Source organism: Helianthus annuus, chromosome 2, assembly GCF_002127325.2.
Source record: "Helianthus annuus cultivar XRQ/B chromosome 2, HanXRQr2.0-SUNRISE, whole genome shotgun sequence".
NCBI lineage: Eukaryota > Viridiplantae > Streptophyta > Magnoliopsida > Asterales > Asteraceae > Helianthus > Helianthus annuus.
Window position 1 is genome coordinate 157499708 of NC_035434.2, and position 9026 is coordinate 157508733.

Sequence of the window (9026 nt, forward strand, 5' to 3'; positions counted from 1 at the left end):
CCTACTAGTTTGCTTACAAATTACTAAACGCTCAAAAACAAATTATAATCCCAAAATTCAAAAACAAATATTAGAAAAAATAAAAGTTTTTGGTTATTCTGTTCGGTTCTTTTCGTTTTTTTTTTTTCACTTTTCAAAAATACAAAACCGAAACTAAACCGAAAAAAACAATTTTCTAGAAAACACAATATCAAACTAGGGATGAATGTGATACTGGTACTGTATCGAACCTGTACCGAAATTCGTAAAAACTGGATACCGGTACTGAAATATTCGGTATGGTATCGGAACCGGTATTTAAAGGTAAAAGTCAGTATTTTACCGGTACCGCACCGAACCGATACCAATACCAAAAATGTCAAAAAATAAGTACCGGTACCGAAAAAATGGGTACTGTATTTATGTATCGATACCAGAACCAAAATACTCATCCCTGTATCAAACCGAATGTTTTTGTACGATTCAGTAATTTTGATGCAGTTACGTCAATTAATTTGGCATCGGTTCGGTTAATAAAGACCCGTACCCGACAATGGTCCACCTTAACATTCTCTGCATACTGACTGAATCCAAATCCCCAGGATAACGGAAGACGAATCTTCAAGGTAATCAAGCTAATTAATCACAATTTACGCTTTGCACAAATCTTAAATAACAAGTATTATTTGATACGGTGAATTGGGTATCGTTCAATTCTTATGTTTCAGTTATGTGTATGTCGTGATTAGCCCTTTTGTGTGAAAAAATATGTTGATGATTAGAGATAGAAATGAACTTTATGAGTGGGATTGTGAAGGAAGTGAATCTGATTAAGTAGGGTGTTTGTCATGGTTTTGCAGTTTGATGCACACAAGGTGTTTGTGAAAATGTCTGAAAGAAGTTTTTACCTAAATGTGAGATTGTATTCATTAGAGGTAGTATCAGTGAGGTGTTTCGTGTTTCTGGTTACTTGTTTTTGATTCAGGATTATGCTAAATTGGTGGGTTCATCATGGTGATGATGAACTGATTGAGAATTTATTTATCCAGAACATTAGGTGACTGAAAGTTAGAAAATTTTCATGTTTATATGCTGATTGTTAGTATCTTAGTTCTTAAGACAACTTTCCATCCATACACATTTTCTCTTGAATCATCAAACATATATCTTATGTATATCGTATGCGTAACGTAACATCTTGTGAAATTTGCAGGACATTTGAATGTAATAATAATAACTGAAGACTGTAAGCAACGAGGACGTCTGTTTCAAGGTTTCTGGCAGCAATGGTAACGATTTAATTCGTACCTTTTTTCCGGAAAATTTTCTTTATTTTTTCTTTCTTATAATAGACCTCGTAAGTCGTAACTCATTCTACCCGCACAAATCGTTGTGCCCCAGGGCACGATGATCGGTGACCGATCCACAAGTGACGTTGTCGCAAGACTAAGAACCCCCGACGGCCGTGACGAATGGATATACTGTCACTCCCACATTCTCATAACCAAAAGCAAATATTTCGCAGACCGTTTATCCGAAACCTGGCCCACATGTCAAATCCTCGATTCCCGCAATTGCGTCGAGGTATACTGCGAAGAACACGATTTCGACCACTACATCACCGTCTTACGCCTATTTTACATCACTAACGTGTCCGTAACCGATATATGTCCCGGTGTAAAAAACACACTCGGAATCCTCCAAGTCGCGGTTAATCTCGGCTGCCCGGAAATTATTGCCATGTGTGTCGACTATCTCGAAGCATCTCCGTGGGAAGAAGCCGAAGAAGAAGAGATCTTGAAAATTATTCCGGGTATGGGTTCGTTAGCGGAACCGATTCTCGGACGTCTCCAGCCCGTAAACCAAACTACGATAGTTAAGATTTTTCTCTCTGCTGTTATGTTTGCCACGTCAGCATTACCGCCGACAATGCTTGATTTGAAAACATCTGCGCAAGAACAGATCGAATACATGCTCACGGAAGATGACGATGCTCCGTTGCTAACGGCGGATGAAGATATTAAACCGAAAGTGAGACAATCTTTCAAGGGCTTGTTAACGAGATTTAGTAACACTGTAAAATCGGTTTGTGAAAGCAGTGAAACGCGTAAGTTTCAGAGCTTTTTGGTAGACGTGTCGTGGGCTTGTCAAATCTTGGCGAAATTGGAATTGTTAAATGATTTCGTCGAGATTTGGATAGATGCATCAGAGAACATAGTCAAAGTTATTGACCACATAAGTCAAAGTCAACAAGAAGAGACAATTGAGACAAAGATAAAGGTTATTGAGATAACTTCTAAGGTCTTAGAAGCAATAGGATACGGCAGTGTGATTTTACCGACTGTAAAACGGCTTCACATGGTGAAAATTTGGCTTCCGTTTGTGCGGATTTTAAAGCCTGCGGTTGAATCTTCAACAACCGTTGAAGACGAGTGTTCGGTGGTTAAAATCGACGGTGAAATATGGCAATCTTTGGAGTCCGCATTTGTTTCAATAATTCTCGCGTTGCCATCTGGCGAACAGGCGGAAATTTTGAGTGAATGGCTATCGAATAAGCATGTTCGATATCCGGATCTTACGGAAGTGTTTGAGGTTTGGTGTTTTCGATCGAAAGTTGCTAATAGAAGACTTGCAGATGTACAAAGCTCCAATGGTATGATAAAAATGCTATAGACAACTTTTTAATTCTGTCACTGTTATATTTCATTTTTATGTTTATTATTATTATTATTACTATGTTGTTGTATTAGTCAAGTACATGAGATAAATAGTTAAATGCATGAGACATTCAAATATCATTGTACTTGTGTCTAAAATCTCAATAGTCTAGATATTTGCATTTTTAGTCCAAAATGTGATGTTATGGCTGGGCTCAATGTTGAATAATTGTTGTACTGCATTATTATTATTATTTTAGATAAGGTTAGGGATAATTACAAAATGACATGGACCAAGCTTAATTTATGGATTTTGTCCTCACTTTTGTGAATTTATAGATTTGATCTTTTACAATTAAGAGTTTACGAATTTGATCCTTTTGATAATTTCCGGTAGGGCTGGTAAAACAGATCCTATCGGGATTCGGGTTGGTCAGTGGCGGATCTTTGACCTAAAACTCAGCATGGGCCGATGTTTTTTTGGAGATAAAATCAGCCTGGGCCGAACCAATGCACATTTAAAAAAATTATCGAAAACCTGAAATTTAACACAACTGGGCGAAAAAACCGCACGGGCCGAGGCCCGGTCCGGCCTCCTCTAAGTTGCGCCACTGGGGTTGGTTTAACAGGTTGACGCGATTAACACAAGTATCAAACATGAATATAACTTGCCTAACTACTTTATACCTTATGTCTATAACACAGTTGTATGTTTTATGTGACAAGAAGGAGAAATGATAGAATCTAGCCTCTTAATTATTTAAAAAAAAGATAAAATTACATAGTGTATTTTTTTCTTAAACAACTTTTATCGTGTCCCTAATTTACAGATTTGGTTCTATCCTTTTACGAACTGTAACATGATTTGTCCCTAACAACGGTTGTTAAGTTGATGTGAAATGACCATTTTACCCTTGTCAGTATAAAAACACAAATAAAGTTGGTAACCTTTATGAAAACCAACATCTTTCTATGCGTGTGTGTGAATGATTAAGGTGACAGGTAGAAATGGGCACTTTCAATACATTGAATGCATTAAAAACCAACCACAGTACCATACAACAATGATCCCGATGGAGAAAGTAACCTAAAAGGACTTTTCTTTGAACCACTCATTGGTCTTGACATTAATGACCAGGACCATGGAACTTGTCCATGTCAAACCAGCTTTTGTCATCAAGTCAATAACTTTCTTCTATCCTGCTGCATTCCAATAGGATTGGTTTTTTCTTTTTCTTTTTCTTTTTCTTTTTTAATGCGATGTAAACGAGTTGAGCTGAGTCGAGTGCTCGACTAATCTTGAGCGTCTCCACCACAGTGGCTCGGTGTTAAGGCGGTGAGAATCTATTGTGGAAGTCTGGGGATTGGGACATATGATTTACATTCCTCATGTTTGCAGTGCGACTGGTCAGTGGAGAACGTCCAATATTATGTATGTATGTTTAATATATTAAGTAAAAAAATATATAAATAATATACTCGTTTAGTTACATTAATAACTTGAGTTCGATAAGTGAAGCTCGGGCTCTAGCTCGTTATTAAACGGGTTTACTTTCGGGATCTAGCTCGGGCTGGAGCTTGTTTAAGTTCGGCTTGATGTGATTTATTAGCGATCTGACCTCGAGTAGCTCACAGCGACTTGACCCGTTCACCCGTGAACCATGGGAATCATCAAACTGCAAGAATATGTATTGAAAGATGATGAGATGATTATAAATATTGTTTATGGTATACCCCCCAATCCAAAGATATAGAACTAGTTTTACATGCATACTTACATACAAAATTAATATACAGTCATTAAATCATGGAATGATTCATGAGAAACCTAATCTGTATCTATATAGAACTCTAATGGAGTAATGGTTCTTGTTCTTCATCCAAGTATAGAATCAAATCTGTTCTATGGTTTTATTTCTTCATTTCTTCATCTTTGTTCATGCAACAAAATCTGGCAAAGGTTGTGCCGCAAACCTCTTGCGGTTTTGGATGTTCATCGATTCGTATAATGCCGCTGTGTGTGAAGATGACGGCGGATTCATGGCGGTGTAATCGTGTTCTTCCCCTAATTCCGCTCCTCGGCGGAGTTGAATGTTTTGGTTAGAGAGGAAACTCTGGTGGGTCCCCGACATTGATAGGTTTTCACAGTCTGGTAGACCTAAAGTCAATGAGACCCCGTTACCAGAAAACTGTTGTTGGAATTGGTTGGCGGTGAACCTCCCGATTTCACCGACCGGGTAACCACCGAGTCCGGACATGAAATCGGTTGGGTTCCCGCCAGTCAGGGTGAAACCCGTGTCGTGTTGGTTCTGGTTTTGTTGCTGCTGCTCGTTGTTTCGTGGTTTTTTCGGGCTGAATTGTGTGATTCCGTCGATGAGGCTGAAACCAGACGGGTTTTGGAATTGAATTCCGGTTGGAGATGTGGAGACGCTGGTGGAAGCCGTCATTGACGGTGGCGGATGGAACGCATTCTCTTGTTTCGCGGTTCGGAATCCTCTGTTTGAGTTTTCTGGCGACGGAGTTTTCCCTTGTTTCGACGACGAGTTATCTTCGTTTTCGTCGTTCTTGCTCGTGTTAGTGTCGTCTTTTCCGTTTTGTTCGTGTTCTTTAATTTCCTCAAGGTACATCTCCTCCACCATCGGCTTCCATAGCCGAACACGAGCGTTTATAAACCAATTCGACACCTATGATTCATAACGAAACCAAATCAATCAGATTTAAAAACCAACTAACTAACAAATAAACGTACACAGTAAAATCCCAGTCACATCAGAGACTCAGATAGAGAGACTGCATCCAGTGACACCCCCCAGACTCGATTAAATTCGAAACTGAAAAATAAATATCTATACACAATCACCTGACTTCTAGTAAGCCCAGTTTGTTTTGCAAGCATATGTTTGTCTGAATCCTTTGGATATCTGCAATCAAAATCATATAATTCAATCACAAACTCATAAAATATCTTAAACCTTTAACTATCATTCGCGGGTTTTGATTCTTACGGGTGAAGAAAATGCTCGAAAAGCCAAGCGCGAAGAACCGAAACAGACCGCTCAGGCAATCCTCTTTGGGGTCTCCAAGCATTATGCTGGATCATACCCAATTGCTGCAAAGCTCTCTGTTGCCTGAGTTGATTATCCACAAATTTCAGCCTCGAACCGCTGCCATCGGGCTTACCACCGCCGGTTAAACTGTCTTCTTCCCCTAAGCTGCGGCTTGCGGCTTTAATCTGGCCCATTATCGCGTCTTTCAGGCATCGAAATTGCTTCGAGATTGTCTGTAAAGCTAGTGCTGTGTATGTTTTTGCTGCCCCGGTTCCGGCTGCTTGTTCAAACCATGAGATTACTATTAGCATTTGGTGATGGTATTGTCTGTATCTTTGCTCCACCTTCAAAACACACAAATTATTAAGTTATAAATAGTTTTATTTTTTATAAAAAAAAAGTTTGTAACATGAAGATAGCAATTGAAAACAACTTTGTTGATAGGGAGTTAGGGACAATATGTTGCTTTAATTTGGTATTGAAAAATGCTATGATTGGTTACCTCATCAAGCATGTTAACAAGCTTTGCTTTCTTCATTTGAATCTCTTGTCTTTCGGCCGTAGTAAGTTCTGTGGCACCGCCAGATTTGGCGGTGTCTGCAGCTTCTGCACCGACCGGTGGTGCTGGTGGTGATCCACCATCACCACCGGTCCCACTAATCTTGAGACTCTTGGATGACTCATCCGAGTTCTTGAGTGCTACTTTCCCAACATTCACCACTTCCTCAAGAATTTCTTGGGTAGCTTTCAAATACTTTGAATTCAACAACATATTATGCATCCCGTTATTGGAAATCCCAGAGGCTGATGATGTGGATCCACCACCACCTCCAGGACCACCGGTGATGCCAGCTCTGACGTCATCACCGGTGGGGGAAACAGGCACTCTGGTGCCCTGTGTCCCATACCGGGATTGTTGAGAAGACAGGCTTAAAGACAAGCCTTGTTGAAATGGTGTGGCTTCACGCGTTGCCACCATTTCCCCCGGGTTGTACATGTACTGGGCCCGGGGGATGAAGGTGTGCAGTGAAGAGACGTCGTGTTGGGAATGGACAGATGACGGTGGCGATGCGGATAATGGTATGCCAACAAACTGCTGAGTTTGAGCGGATGGTGGCGGTTGTTGTCCAACCGCCATGTGTGGATTGTTTCCGGGATGATTTGAGTCTAGAAACATTAAATTCGCGGGTGGCGGTTGTGTTGATTGTTGTGAATCCGGGTAGTAAATGTATCCCGGATTCATTAGAACTAGTGTTTGCAACCCATCTCCACCTTGAATCTCTGAATTTCCATTGTAGTAAGTTGCCATAGATGCTTTTTATATCTTTTTAGTATCACTTTCTTCAACCTGCAAACAAATAATATTCTTTATTATCTTACAATTGGTTTGTAGCAACTTTAAAAAGGTACAGTTTGCCTACATCCTACCCTTCTCAGACCCCACCAGTTCTTTGGTGTCTGTGAACAAAGATAAGGTTTGGTATACGAGCGGGATACGATTGTTGTTATCGTTATCTTTTAGTAAGAGTACGTTTCTATGGGACAGAGATAAGGTTTGGTGTACAAGTGGGATATTACTGGCTACGTTTGTTTATTAATTATCGCGTGAAACACACTTGTGTGTGAACGATTGGCCCGACAATAAAAACATAAACTTTGAGAGAAAAAATAAACATGTTTTTACCTGTTTTCTCAACCCATACGCAACTGAAAAATATGATCAAAGAAAAGCTGCAAAAACATTCACAATTATGTTACATATAAGTGTGTGTGACATATAAAACATATAATAATAGTTTTATAGTTAATGATAATATGATTAGATTGAGGATATACCTGAAGAGAAGGTAGTGATTGAGATATTATTATTGCACACGTGTTGTTCCATCATATTCATCCTCATTCAACAACTGCAGACACAGATTAATATCCAACAACATAAGTTTTCCACAGTGACATCTCATGACAACATAGTACCCATATCCCAGATTTTCACTTGCAGACTTTAAGAAAGAGAAAATTATAGATACATAGATATATAGTCAGTCACATGGACATATGTGTTTGAACTTTTGAAACATAGAAAGATAAGTTATATCATAATATCATATCATATAATCCATGATCAAAATAATAAAAATATATATATATGTAAAGGTTGAGTTCAGTTTGATATCAATATAAATCAGATAGAGATAGATAGATATATATAGAGAGAGGGATATATATATATATATACCTGTTCTTGAATATGAGGTTAATTTCTCTCTCTCTCTAGAAACTAAAAAGAAGTGAATTACTACTAGATATATTGAGAGTATGAGAAGTGTGATTTGACTCTCTTTTCCAAATCATTTGATGCAGAAGCTTTGATGATCATCAAATGTTAAGTGGTAGACTTGAAACAAAGACAACTTTTAGAGAGAGAGAGAGAGATGTAGATGTGTGTGTGTTTTAGGTGTGAGAGAGTAGAGGAGTAGGAGTAGAGGAGGAATATATTTATTTATAAAAGAAAGGAAAAGAAAAGAAAAGGAAAAGAAGAAAAACAAAAGGGATTACTTCTTCTTCTCTTGTTATCTCAAAGTTGTGTCAGAGGATATAAACAGCTGAAAAACGAGGAAACGTCTCTTTCGATCTACTGCCTTAGATCATCATTCTACAAACTTTGCATAATAATCTATCTTATCTATAGGATCATTTGGTTCTTGAATCTCAGTTGTTTTCAACAGGCTTTTACGTTGTGTTTTCGGGTCCTGTCTTATTTTTTTAACGAGGATACACACTTTTTTAATTCGACACCATGTAAACTCTCACACTATTTGGTTTGGTTGTAGAGAATTTGATCAAAGGTTTTGACTTTAGTCCTATTAATTAAAACTAAAAAAAGCAACAAAGCTAGCTATATCAAAGCAATCAAAGAGTGAATAATTTTAATATATTGTGACTACAAATATGACAAGCAAAGAACAGTCGAAGATGATGATAACAATAACGGTTGAGTGGAGGGGTCTTCTTGTCTTTTTCTTCTTGATATTTTTTTTCCTTTTTCAATGTGTTTAAATTTAAAGTATTATTATTATTATTATTCATATTATTAATTTTATTATATATATTGTTATTATATGCATAAATTTCTCATTTTGCAAATTTTGTGTGGTTAGATTGAAGAGTATGATGATAATGCAATTAAATCCTTTAGGGAACACTGGACCATCTACATAACAGCTTCTACTTTAATGCTATTCATCAACTTTCATTATCTTTTGTATTTTTTATTTCATATATATTATTTATATTTATATTTATATTTATATGTATGTGTCTATTTTCATTTAGGTTTGTT

The 9026-nt window shown here is 37.8% G+C and overlaps 2 protein-coding genes across 2 annotated transcripts; one reads left to right on the forward strand and one right to left on the reverse strand.

Annotated features, from left to right (window-relative positions):
- Positions 1-422: 422 nt before the first annotated feature.
- LOC110925294 (BTB/POZ domain-containing protein At3g05675) lies at positions 423-2818 on the forward strand. Its single transcript, XM_022169254.2, has 3 exons — positions 423-605; positions 1193-1268; positions 1381-2818. Exons 2-3 carry the CDS (start codon positions 1266-1268, stop codon positions 2650-2652), a joined length of 1275 nt encoding a protein of 424 aa, XP_022024946.1. The 5' UTR covers positions 423-605; positions 1193-1265; the 3' UTR covers positions 2653-2818.
- A 1507-nt stretch (positions 2819-4325) lies between these two features.
- On the reverse strand, positions 4326-8251 carry LOC110925283 (BEL1-like homeodomain protein 1). Its single transcript, XM_022169245.2, has 7 exons — positions 7923-8251; positions 7520-7593; positions 7368-7414; positions 6186-7031; positions 5642-6027; positions 5497-5557; positions 4326-5320 (listed from the first exon to the last, which is right to left on the reverse strand). The coding sequence occupies exons 4-7, from the start codon at positions 6990-6992 to the stop codon at positions 4574-4576; spliced, it is 2001 nt and encodes a 666-aa protein (XP_022024937.1). The 5' UTR covers positions 6993-7031; positions 7368-7414; positions 7520-7593; positions 7923-8251; the 3' UTR covers positions 4326-4573.
- Between the last annotated feature and the right edge of the window lie 775 nt (positions 8252-9026).